At 31.0% G+C, this 13694-nt stretch overlaps 1 protein-coding gene across 2 annotated transcripts; it reads left to right on the forward strand.

Moving 5' to 3' along the window:
- The first annotated feature begins 5595 nt into the window (after window positions 1-5595).
- LOC111696472 (GILT-like protein 1) lies at window positions 5596-12145 on the forward strand. 2 transcript variants are annotated; one of them, XM_023466079.1, is made up of 9 exons: window positions 5596-5623; window positions 5897-5949; window positions 7577-7722; window positions 8742-8829; window positions 9328-9384; window positions 10152-10219; window positions 10530-10689; window positions 11163-11258; window positions 12009-12145. In XM_023466079.1, exons 1-9 carry the CDS (start codon window positions 5602-5604, stop codon window positions 12048-12050), a joined length of 732 nt encoding a protein of 243 aa, XP_023321847.1. In that variant the 5' UTR covers window positions 5596-5601; the 3' UTR covers window positions 12051-12145. The 2 variants fall into 2 exon arrangements, with proteins under 2 accessions (XP_023321847.1, XP_023321848.1); XM_023466080.1 differs by lacking the exons at window positions 11163-11258; window positions 12009-12145 and adding an exon at window positions 10942-11124.
- Window positions 12146-13694: the final 1549 nt, after the last annotated feature.

A 13694-nucleotide genomic window follows, 5' to 3' on the forward strand; every position in this document is an offset into this window, starting at 1 on the left:
TACAAATCTAATTAGACTAACACTAATTCACAAAACTTAGAAATTTAGAAAAACAAAATAAGAAGTCTAAATCTCAATTAAAGTAGACTTTTTGACACAAATTGTTTATGTACTTTTAAAAACCTTATAATCATGTCGAGATTTTTCGAAAAAAAGGCTTTTGGTGGATGTAAAAGCAAAATATTTTTTTTTTGGGAAATCGGAATGCTGGACGTGAGACAGAGTTGGGGAGCCTGGCAGACGTAGCATGAGGCTCGGAAACGATTTGACTGGCTAGAAGTTGGCTAGGAGGCCATGCTGCAAATCAGGAGGTTCCGAAGGTCAGTTTGCGGGGCTCATGGATGCTGTGCATCCCCACCCTCATACAATATATATATAAATGAATGTTAATCCTCGGATTTTTATGGAGTCATTTGCATTAAAGTTTAACTATTAATTTGTAACTGTAAGGAATACATCTTTATATTTAAAGATTGATGAAGTTTCCTAACTACTTTACAGTGGTTACTCCTATTTGGGAGGTGGTGTGTAAGCCTGTCAGCACTTATATAGTTAATCTGCTGACATTGACAAGATCGGAAACAATTTGCTGACAAAGTTAAAAAATGAAAATATAAAATTACATGCAGTGCAAACACTATAAAAATTTTGCAGTGCAGAGATCGACTAAATTTGATGAAGGGTTTTCTATTTCACAACTTAACCCCCATTACAAGAGGATAGGGGGTGCCACAACAATTTCCAATTTTACCACCGGCACTTTGCTTCGCGGCATGCGCGCAATGTGTAATCGTATACCATAACAATCACAACATTAAGGAACTAAATATTTAATATTTGTTTAATTATTTTCAGATTCTTTAAATTTAAAAATGAGGCAAGTTTGTATAAAATGTTAAATTGCCATATATTTTTTTGGGGGGTTTTTAATTGGATAATTTAATTTTTTTAAGGATATTTTTGTTTATTTACCTCCAGTCTCCAGTTTGCTGTATCTACCTCCAATCTTTACCCTCCTCCATTAACAAGGTTGGTTTATATTTAAACAAACAGGGTGTCCCACGAAACATTGGTGAATAGTTTAAAAATGTCTTCTTCCATAATTTGATAAGTTGTTTGATACTAAAGAGACTAATAACATTTTTTATATGACAGTTATATTTTAGTAAAAGTGATTTCACAGAAAAATATTTATGAGTTAAACATTTTTTAAAAGAAATAAACTGCAAAAAGTCTTTAATATCTAATACAGTATGTGGAAGAAGCAGGGGGGGGGGCTGGATCTTAGCTACCTCTCCGTGGATATTAACCATTGATCAATAACGTAGTCTAATGTGTAGCTCGAAAGGTGTTAAATTCTGATTATTTCCTCCATTGTTTCATTAGCAAACTCCGCAAGTCACTTTCCCGAGAAATCACGATTAAAATATTCTACTTTCAAAGAGAAAATTATCTCGTACCTTCGTAATCAGAGGTTTAAGGATACCATTGTGAACCATACATCCCTCTCTATTTAACGGAAAAGTTGAAATTATATCTACATTTTTATTAAGTTTTTTGATTAAAAACCTATTTCTGTTTAAATGAAAATAAATATTTTCAGAAATCAGCCCCGAGTGTAATATACAGATTGATCTTTGAGAGTGAGGAGAACGTGGCCTGTACAATTAGTAAAGGACTAGCGTACATCATCACTCTTTATACTATAACCTCGTTGGGAAGAAGACATTCAAAACTTTTCACCAACTGTCTAATGGTTTCTTTATAAAAGATACAATTGCGTTATACTAGAGACAAAAAACGACAAAAAACGTTTTAGGATAGAAATACAACAATTTACCTTAAACTTACGTCTACAGTTCCTTTAAATAAAAACGTCGAAAATGTTAGAAGATTGTTTTATTTTGTATCTTTATGAGGGATTTTTATTACTTTAAACTCCAATTCAAATTATCGAAATGTCACTGAATTACATTTTTTGTTATGCAACTCATGGAATCAGACCGACCCCGGGCCCTAATTTTATGTGGACCTCATGTGGAACATAAAAATTGGGGGGGGGGGGGGAACTGAAAAATCCGCCAAAAATTGAAAATCATTTCAGAACAACAGTTAAAACTAAATCATTTAGGGGAACGGGAGTTCTAAAAATGCCAAGAATTGCATATCTAACTATGTATATTGTATATTGTATATTGAACTATGTATATTGTATATTCTATATTGTAAATTAAACTATGTATGTTGTATATTGTATATTGAACTATGTATTGTATATTGTATAATGTATATTTGATATTAAACTATGTTTATTTTATGTTCGATAAGATTTACGAAGTATTTTTTTAAGGTACTTATAGACGTCTCAGCACTGTATTCATCCCGTTTGTTTTTTCTCCGAACAGACTTCAATCATCAAACTTTTTATTTCTATATAATTCGCATTTTCCCGGAGGTTGTTTAGCTTCATTATCACAGCACAGGAACGTTTTTAATACCAACCCAGGAAAGAGGAGACTTGGGATGCTCGATACACAAAAATTCAGGCCTAAAACTTTCTACAAAAAGTAGACACCTTTGACATGATCCATAATGCATTAGAGGAGAATAATATGGACAAGGTAATTGTCTACATGTGGACTAAAAGGGAAAAGGTTTAAAGGGACTGTGAAGGAAAAATGAAAGGGGGTATAGGCTGAAAGCTAATCACTTTAGCTCTTGATCGCGACCCATCTGATGTTCCTGTCTCGAGAAATTGATATAAAACTGTGTTAAAATTCTAGGAAAGTTCATATATGTAAAATTGATAAAATCTTAAAATTAAATTACGTGAGCAGAACTATCACCAATGGCAGAGCAGTATACAGATCACGTGTCTCCGCCTGTATCACGTGACCACTTTACTGCATTGCCATTGGTGGAATTTCTGGTCAAGTAATACGGACGTATAAATAATATTATGAATGAAATCTATTAAAAATAGAAATAACAAATATAAAAGTAAACCTAATTTACAATTAGCTTTCTCTGGGATATCATCGTTTTCAGATTGGTTGCTTATTTGCTGAATTTTATCTTTTTAAACCTACTTCTTTTATACAAAATTGTATATAAATTAATTTTTGTATAAATTTGACAAAGATGTAAATCAATTTATCGAGATAGGAACATCAGATATAACTTTCATGGGTCGCGATCGAGAGCTAAAGTGATTAGCTTTCAGCCTATACCTCCTTTCATTTTTCCTTTACAGTCCCTTTAATGGAGATTGTTGGCGGAAAATGTAAATATCCAGGAAAAATCCACAAAACCCCCACTATAAGTCCACACAATTGAAAGTTTCTCAGACCAAATTCGCGAGGTTTCTTAGTTGATGAAGTTTAATGAGTTTGGCATATGAAATGGTGATGCATACAGTGTTGTAAAGCAAGATTTGAAAAATGGCAAAGATTTGGACTACATTTGCTCCAAAGAGGTCCTGGGAAAAAATATAAATTGGTTTGCTGAAACGTAGATTACAACTATACAAACACTCAATAAGGGCTTGCTCTCCTTTGAAAATTTAAAGGAATTGAGTTTTTACCACAAACTCTGATTTTCTAATTTCAATATCTTTGCAACCCAATATTTATTTAATATTTCAAACTATAAATGCTATTAAATCAAATAATGTAAGTTTGAAATATCAAAGGCTTACATCATGAGGTTGAACAGATATAGGTTTTACAAAAACTGAATTTGTGGTAAAGAATCAATTCCAACCTTCAAACTTATTGATTATTCCTCGTATACATATTGTTTATTGTATATTGTTTATTGAATAATGAACTATTATATTGTATATTTTATAAGTACATTTATTGTTTCTAGATGTAACTACATGATAAAAACTAGTACGTATAAAAGGAGATGAGGTCTTCTCTGGGTCCAGAATCTAACGCTCCTGATTTTCGGATTTTGTAAGCTTCTTTCGGGGATTTCATCTTTACAATATTGTATATTATACTGTATATTCTATTTTGTATATCGTATATGTATATTGTATATTTGAGATTCAAGTGAACTAAACATCTCAGTGATATATTACCAGACAACTAGAGTCAAATTATACAATTCTACGATCCAGGGGGTTTCCAGGGGTTTCCGGGGGCTATTCCGAAGTTTAAAGGGTTTATCAAGGAGTTCAGGGGCTTCTTATCTCTTATAAAGAAGAAAAAACTTAATTTAATTTTATATACAATATTTTGTTCTCTCGACTCATGATATCATGCTTAAAGAGAAACTATCGGAGAAATGTTAAAAAGTGTTTATTCATCCCTGTAATCATCCCATCCTAGTCCTATACTCTTTCATCATATCAGTTCCTCGTATATCTTTAAACTGTTCAGATGTTAGTTTCTCAGTTCTCAATATTATACACAGGGTGGTCCAGTAAACATAACAAGTTTTGGCAGGGAATGACAAGTAGACTTTTTGTATTAATTTGCGGTATCTTTTCATCAATCTAGATTTTTAAGTATTATTTTTAATCAATATTTATTATACTACATCTAGAGTTATAATCCATTTCCAGAGGTTTATAAGTTATGACCGGACATGACACAATATATAAATATCCAAAATTTAAACAATATCTTTGTCGCTTTAAATATGCAAAGGAAGGAATTTATCCCTTAAATCTTTTAAGTTGTGCAAACCTTTTATAATCAGAAATATGCCAAAAACCATCTTTAGTTTGTCTTCCTCTATTGTCCTGTTTCGTTAACTCATGTCATATTGTTTATCTAGCTGTTCTTTACATTGGGATGCCATCAACTCTGAGTCAGCCTTCGCAAGAATTTAAAAGTTTTTACGTGAACTGTAAGCATAATTTCAAGTGACCCTCCATGCAAAGATGGTAATGCCCGATTCACAACGGTTCCCTTAAAAGCTTTGTCTGAAATTAATGATTATAATTTATAATTCTCTTCTTGCACATTGGTATTGAAGGAAATTATATAGGATTAATCCCTTTTAAACCTAAAAAAACGACAATATCTTCCACACTATTGATCAGACAAAAGGTCTCAAGGGTAGCTAAACTCTTATGAATTCAAGCATTGCCATTTTTGCATCTGCAATTACGCTTACAGTCCCTTTACGCTTTTAGTTTATGTTAATTAATAAAGAAACGCTAATTAATTTTACAGTATAATACTAGACTTCTAGCTGTTGAATTAACAATTTACATTTATATTGTGATCACACCAAAATAAAATTAATTCAATTTTAGTTTTAAAACTTGAATGTTTTCAAACACGACTCCTTTTGTTATAATATTTCTTTAATACAACAAGTTTATTTTTCAATTTTTTTTAAAATTAAAGCTCTAAATTTTAAGTTTAAGATGAATCAGTAATTCCACCCAAAAGTTAAATTCTTCATAGAATTGAGTTAACATTAACATTAACATTGTGATTGAATCACAAAAAATGGCAAAAGTGATTTAGTGATTATAAGTGTGAATGATTGAAATCATCTCAAAGATATAATTAAATATATATATAAATTACAGATGAACCAGTGATAAACAAAAAAACTTCAAAAATTATTTTTTGTAAAATGTTTAGTCTTGAAGCACTAGGAAACCCAAATAATTGAAAAAAAATACATTATTAAAAAAAACTTGAAACATTTTGTTTATAATATCGAGCGTATATCCGAAGCAATTTCGAATTAAAAAACTTTTTTGTTTTAAGAATACGATTAAAATTTTAAGAATATCTGACAAATTTTTATATCCTTAATATTCTATTTGAACAATATTTAAGGTTTTTTTTTATAAACTTATGCTTTTCTCAGAAATAGATTACAAATTTGTAAAAGATAGTTTTTGTTTATTTTGTGTTTTCTTCAGTTTTATGCATTCAATCATTTGCAGTGGTTAACTCATGCACCTCATTTTTTCAGGTATTTTATAAAATAATCCACAAAACAATTTAGTTGTAATGAAAACTTAGTTTGGATTTTTTTTTAATTGTCGACGCTTTTTCAAATGACTCTCAATATATGTTCCCAATAAACCATTGCCTAATCAAGGATGAATGAGATATCATTCTTTTTATCTAAAAATTGATTATTTTCTATTGTGGTTTCATTTCAGAATCAATATGATTTAAGGAAAAATATTATTATTATAAAGATTTATTCACACACAAAGATATAAATACATATATAAATGACTTTATGTTTATCAATTTAGATATATACCATTTGCATTATACATGTACGTATATCTTAATTCTGCATACATAAAATGTAGACTCGATCGCTCAAAAATGCGTCTACAATATAGTCCTTAGATAAAACTTTATAGCTTTTGACTATAAAGAATTAATGCTGGGTCTGATTTCATCAGTTCAGGTTTGATTTCAAGTGACCTACCATTTAAATAGTAATAAGCCACGGGCAGCCGGGTATTTGAATTTCCGAGTCGGGTCAACCTTTCCGGTCCCAGTTTGTACTGTATCGCCCGGACATCGGGTAAATGAAGCAGACACTAAATAGGACTAGCGGGTGCAACACAGTGCAACAAGGTTGACGCAGTCAGACTTAAGGTTGAATTTTCTTTTTCTAGTGGGTCAGGGATGCGTGAAGCGCGATTCTCAACGTTCATAAGATTTCCCACGTAGATACTAGATACAATAATATTTATTTTATTTTGAGAGACTTTATTTTGCATTTTTACTCACAATTTCATGATATTGGGAGTAAAAAGTTTCTTATTTGTTCAGAGGCAAAAAGTTACATTTTATACCGGCAAAGGACGTTCGAGATTAACAATCTTGAATTTGTACAAGACAGTTGCACAATTATATAATAGGAAATCTAGTCCAAGGAATTTTTTACGAGAAAGACATACAACTTTCATTTTCAAAGATGCCAGTCAGCTATATATTGTTAATACACACTTTCACTCAGATTACAATTTACAATTTAAGGGAAAAAATTCAATAGTTTTATTTAGATATTTGTAATAGTTGTAGGGTAGGATAGATTTTTTTTCTTTTTTTTTACATTAGACATTTAAAGTTTTAACGGAAAGTTATTTAGTGCTATAATAACGCGTTTAGCTCATATATATAGTGAATACTTATTTTATTATTTATATTTACAAATCAAATTTTCCCGGCCCTAATGATCTTAATAATATTTTCCATCAATTTCAAGACATCGTTTTATGTCGTTATTTTGATTAGAAACTCATCCGGTTAAATATTAGAAATTTAAAACATTTTTGTTCTTCTCTAAGCTCTTCAATAAGTGGAGTTATGTAAGATTTCAATTTTAAGTGCAATTTACTTTAATTTGACGTGATAGCTTATGTTTATTTTCAACATGTAGGTGTACAATCTGTGTAAGTCAGAGGTGTTCTCTAGAAAGGGGGGAATGGGGGGCACAGCAGACCCCCCTGGATGGATTTGAGAGTTCCCAACAAGTACAGAGCCCCGCCCTGGAAAGCAAAAAATTAAAGCCCGCACTAGACTAATTCATGAGCCCGCCCCTGGTGTATATTTTTTACTTTTCTATAATGCAGGGTGGAACTAGTTCTAAAGCTAAATCTTCTGACGGAGCTGGGTTGGATGATAATATCCCGGAGAAAGAGCTGAACCTGATCAGCTCCAACCAGGACGGCCGGATTATCCTTGATCTCTATTATGAAACCTTATGTCCTGACTCAAGGTGGGATATACAGGGTTTTCCACGAAACATGACAGTTGGTAAATAGTTTAGAATGTCTTCTTCCATAATTTGATAAGTTGTTTGATACCAAAGACAAAAATAAAAATATAATATGGGAGTCATGTTATAGTAAAATTGATTTCATAGTAAAATATATTTAAGCAAAGGATTTTTTTTAACGAAATAAACTGCAAAAAAACCTTTAATATCTTATACAGAATATGGAAGACGACATTCATAACTCTTTATTAACTGTCATGTTTCGTGGGACACTCTGTATGTACGTACAATGTATATTCAACGTAAACGTGAACGGTTGTCGACATTATGTCTAGAGACTCTTCATTAAAAATGAATATTCCCGATTCACAACGGTACCGATTAACCTTTGCTTGAGTAAATACAAAGATTTGAAGAACACCTTTTTGAATCTCCAGATATTAGTTTTCTTGTTTGATGAATTGTATAGATGTACTTAGTCAGAAGAGAACTTTAATCTAATAATTTGATAAACTAAGACGACATTTTGAATTGGTTTAGAGTTTTGCTTTTCATAATTCAAATATTTAGAACATAATATAAATATATATGTTTTCCCTTAAACAAATGGGATAAAGAACTCCAAACAATAAAAAACAACAGAGGCGTACTCAGTAAATACAACGCTTTCTAGAGGGTTTTCAGGCCCTAACGGGTGTTGACTGTTAAGTTGATACATGCAAAGGAAGAACAATATAACCCCCCCCCCCTCCTGGACAAATTCCGGTGCTGAAGAATAAAAGTAAGAGGATTCATATAAGTAAGGCAAAAACGCGTTGTGTCCACTCTTTAAAGTCCCTTATTTTGAAGAGAACAATGAATGAATTATTTTCAGAAAAAACGTCATGTTTTTACATTAACAACCAGCCAATCATCAGCCTCGACCCAGCTAAATTTTCAAAAGGCTCTAAAAAATAATTTGCTTATCACAAAAAAATGCATCTTTTCAAAGCATGCATTAATGATTAAATTTTGTTTAGATCATTTATCCTACGTCAGCTGGAGCCAGCTGTAGAACAAATCGCAGATATTTTCAGTATAAACTATATTCCCTACGGGAAGGCAAGGGTAAGAAACAGCTTTGTAAAATAACTCCATAGAATATGAGTATAGGGATCAAGATGACTAGACATACTTGAACTTGTAGACTTAGTTAAACCCATGGTTAAACCACCTCTCTTCCAATTGTAAAGGCAGTGATTTAAATAAAAACTATGTGTTCCTAAAAAGTGTGAAACCACCTATTTATATATATATATATATATATAAATTACTATATTACTTCTTGCTTGTCACTAAATTGACAAAATTTGATATTAAATCAATAACTAATTTTAACTACTGAGGATCGTCATGATAGACGTGAAACATTATGTTTAGTATAATTCTTTTTTAATAAAAAATTTGAAGTTAAAAACTGAAATATATAGAGATATATATATATATAATTTAAAAATGTTTAAGTAAAAATTCTTACAAAATTTGAAGATATTGTTTTGTTTTAGTTTCATATCAAATCTTTAAAAAACGATTTTGTAAAGGTTTTAATCTTGATATTTTGTCTAGACGTATAAAGATGATGATTATACATTTAGATGCCAACACGGTCCACTTGAATGCCAGGTACCGTATGACGGTGTGGGGGGGGGGAGGGCAAATAAAGGGCGTGTTCACGAAAATCAAGAAAAGTAGTGATTCATTGGTAATTCTTTTTCATTCAAATTACAATTTATCCATTTTTTTCGGAGTTTATTGATATCGAGTATAAGAACACTGTGCTTTAACCTCCCAGTTCTGAGAATATAAACTATGAGGAAAAATCTGATAGAGATATCAAAGGATTCATAACTTAAAATGATTGTATTCTATATGGAATGGAAACGTTTAACGGCACAGTTTTACATTTAAAGGAACTGAGGTTTTGCCACCGACTCAAATTTTCTTTGCAGCTAAATGTCGTAGCTTTTTGCTATTTCAACCTTTGAATTCTGTTAGACAAAACAATCTAAGTTTGAAATATCAATAGTTTACACCATCAGGCTGCAAAGATATAGGAATTAGAAAATTTGAGTTTTTGGCAAAAAATCATTTCTTTTATTTTTCAGTTACAAGTTACTGATTTCTAGTAATACAAGGCTTTTAGGGCGCTTCGCGCTCACCTTCTTTTGTGAACAATTTCTCTTTGTATACATTGCAAAATAAAAGCAAAAAAATATTCGCGGATTTTCTAAAAAATTTTGTGGATTTTCAAAAAGTAATAACTATCGAATTTTGTTGAAGGCAAAATTTAGAAATTTTGATCATCTATAAACCTTCCTTGGGGACATGTGAAGTCACATAGATATAAGAAATAGATGTTTTGTTTTCGGTAAAAGCTTTAATTTGTATAGGGAAACATTTACCATGCCTGTTCAAATAACTATATCGAAGACTCAGGGAAAAAATTTGAATTTATCAGGTATATGTAATTAAGTTAATATGAAACGTTTTATAAAATATATTTTTTATGATAGGAAAAATAGTTTTTAAAAGAGTGCTTTTCAAATAATATGTATGTCAGTTTTTCCAAATCAATCAAAACTTTTTGATAATGGAAATTTTTTATTTGAAGCAATTACGTGCTAGCTTAATCCAACTAAACCTGTCTTTTCACTTCACATAAATCTAATAATTATATATATAAAATTAATCCGTCGTAACACTAAAGATACGGGTTAGATATTTTTAGAAGGATTTAACAATCCTAAAGTTCCAACCCCTTGTTGTAGATGCATGATGATGGATAACTATGACCCCGAGGCAGCTGCCCGAAGGTGCGGGTCAGAGTATACTCTTGAAATTGAACCAATAGTACAGTGTGCACGGGGACCTGAGGGAAAACAGCTGCTGGCACACGCTGGTCGACTTACAAGCAAACTCAACCCAAAGGTTTAATTCTTTTTATCTTTATATTTAAAGGAATAGGAAGACGACATTAATGCAATACTTAACTGTATGTGATGTTGTTACAAAGAAAATAGTTTTTACTGAACCTTAATAAATTACTAATTTAGTGTCGTGTCTAAAGCTCGTTGGACTTTTTAAAGTTAAAACTTGATTTTAAGAGTCGTCTACTTATTTCAGAATTTTCTGGTGATTAATGTATATAAGTTGAAAATCTATTAAATACATTTTTTTCAGGGCAACACAGTTCTTTTGACCGATAGCGGACATTTTAAAAAGTATAAAAAAGAAGTTTAAGATATCAAAAGTTAACTTCCAGTTGCGAAAATATAAGGATTTAAAAGATTAAAGTTTGAGGCGAGTAATTTGTTCCTTTTACTGGAGTTTTAGAACCTTTCCCGTTGATTTAAATGTTTTAACCCTTCATTTAAAAAATATTTGATATTTTCTAATTTCAGATGACATTTGTACCAACTATTCTCTTGAACAGGAAGCACCACTCCCAGCGGCAAATACTGAGAAATCTTAAATCGGAAATATGTCGTCATTACAAGGTTCACTATTTTATTTTATTTTATTTTATGCAGATGCCGAATTTAAAGAATTGAGCCCCGGTTTAAATTTAAGCCGCGGCTTAATTATGGTTGGTTTCACTTAAACTTGTATCAAATGTTTCAAGATTTAAGCCGGCGCTCAATTTAAACCGGGTTTTGGCGGATTTAAGCCGCGACTTAAATTCTTTAAATTCGGGCTCGGAATAGATTTTTTTCTTACTTAATTAAATGCATCAAACTTCGAAAATATATGTTAACCTGCGTTGAAAATTTATGAATGCGTTTTAATTTAAACCAAGTTCAACAGTTCAAGCTCAGGAAGGCTGTATATTTAAAACTAATTCTGAACCCCCCCCCCTTGTCGCAAAAATGAATGGAGATAAAACGATCTGATCAGCGTTTTGACTCAAGCTTAACTACCTTACTGAAAATTAGTCCAACTAGCCTTTTCTAGTTCATTCAGTCATTAATAAATATCCATCTCTGAATAGCTACGTCGTCTTCCTTTTTAAAGCTAAAAGAAGACAAAACTGTTAGTTAAAGAAAACAAACGATTTAAAATTAAAGGTTAAACAAAGAACACGATACTAAACTTCGGAGTGAACAGAAGGAATTAAATAAATTTATTCCTTGAGTCGTTGCAACTTGCAAAAATATTAAATCATTTATTATTGGACCGAACGTCGCATCGGGTTTTCCAACTTCAAGCTAATTTTTTCTATAAACTCTATACTTACATAATTTGTGTAGGCCTCTAATGGGACGAATATTCCTGAAAACTGTGTGCTGTGATGATAACAATTTAATACTGAAGAAATATTCATCTTACTATACACATATCTCTATTGTTGTAAATAAACAAAAATACTAATTCTCAATTTAAAAAAGTTTTGTTGGTCATACTTTCATAAACTTCGGAATCATGTGATGAATATTTACAAAATATTTATAAAATCTACAAAATTTTAAAGAAAGTCGGGGTTTCATGAAAAACTGCTCAATTTCTTTTTTTTTGACATGATCGAAAATATTAAGGTACCGTTGTGAATCCTTGTGAATGCCACTCAATAAATTAAGGCATATTTTTTAAGCATATTTTTCACAAAGTTTGTCCTTAAAATAAGAAAAAACTGCATGTGTGTGACTAAGATAGAAGTATAGAAGATAAAAAAAAAAGATTATAATCTGATTAGTTTCTAGTAATACTAGTTAGTATAAGTATAATTAGTCTAGAGATCTAGAGAGAAAACTAGTTAGAACTTCAGTTAAATAATCTTAAGATTATATTTATTTAGAGTAAAAAATATTTTATAATTTATCACTTTACAAACGATAAAAAACAAGTATTTTCTTACTCAAAGTAATGTAAAGGAAAATTTTCATTCAGACTTCCCGGGGATCGGAATATATGTGACAGTGATTTAAAGGTTGTAAACTCTCACACAAAAAACGAGCCCCCCCCCCCATCTTGATAAGTGAAACTTGTGATTGCAGGGGGGGGGGGTGTCAGGCCCCAATGGATGCTGACTGTTGAGCCCTCCCTATTTAAGAAAGAAAAAAGTTTTAATATAAAATTATATGATTAACTGGTTCTTGGAGAAAAATTAATAATGTTTAATTACTACTCGAGGGTCCAGTAAGACTTTTTATATATTTTAACTTATAAAATTTAACATTTAATAATTTGCTACTTTTACTTTTCTCTTCCGTTCCGATACGGTCCAAACTGGAAATAATTTGTTGTAAATTGAAAATGTGCAATCTATATTTTTTTTGAAAAGCTTTTTTTGTCCCCGGGACAATCTTTATTAATGATAAAGATGAAACAGGAAATAATTGATCAACTTTATTCATATTTTTCAGAATTTTTATGTTTTGAATGAGAGCAGATTTTGTTTCGCTCTTTTGAATAGTTTAATGTTTATGGAATTCATAGAAATAAAGGGCACTGTACTCACAAAAGATAATGTTCACGTAAATCCCTTTAAAGGGTTGAAAGAGAAATCAAGAAACAAAAAGACAGACGGCAAAGATTCAAAAGTTTAAGAAATTAAATTGAACAGATCAAACTGATTTCCCTTGAGGGGTTCTTAATCTTAATTCTTACACATTTTCTTTTTATCAAAACTTTTTGAATTTTCAACTGTTTTCTTGTTTTTAGACTAATCCTTGATCTGTCCAAAAGTGCATTTCATGGAGAAAATAAACATAAAGATTCAAAATCTTTTGAAATATGAATTGAGGGAGTTCTAAAGAAACCATGAGCCACAGACAGGTTTTACTCCGAACCACCGGCAAAATCTGCTCCGAGCCACAGTTCTATCTTTTCTCCTCTGACAACTGAATATTGAAAACAAAAATGTTCTTGTTCTTTGACAAATTTGTGGAGTGCAGTTAAAAGATACACAAGCTGAAAAGAGTTAACAAGAATTTTAA

Source organism: Eurytemora carolleeae, unplaced genomic scaffold (assembly GCF_000591075.1).
Source record: "Eurytemora carolleeae unplaced genomic scaffold, Eaff_2.0 scaffold6, whole genome shotgun sequence".
NCBI lineage: Eukaryota > Metazoa > Arthropoda > Copepoda > Calanoida > Temoridae > Eurytemora > Eurytemora carolleeae.

Bases quoted from the DNA above. Each gene is read 5' to 3' on its own strand.
- LOC111696472 (XM_023466079.1), top strand. From the start codon at position 5,602: ATGTTTAGTCTTGAAGCACTAG. The intron at 8,830-9,327 runs GTAAGAAACAGC...TATTTTGTCTAG, and splicing joins TTCCCTACGGGAAGGCAAGG to ACGTATAAAGATGATGATTA. The intron at 11,259-12,008 runs GTTCACTATTTT...TAATTTGTGTAG, and splicing joins AAATATGTCGTCATTACAAG to GCCTCTAATGGGACGAATAT.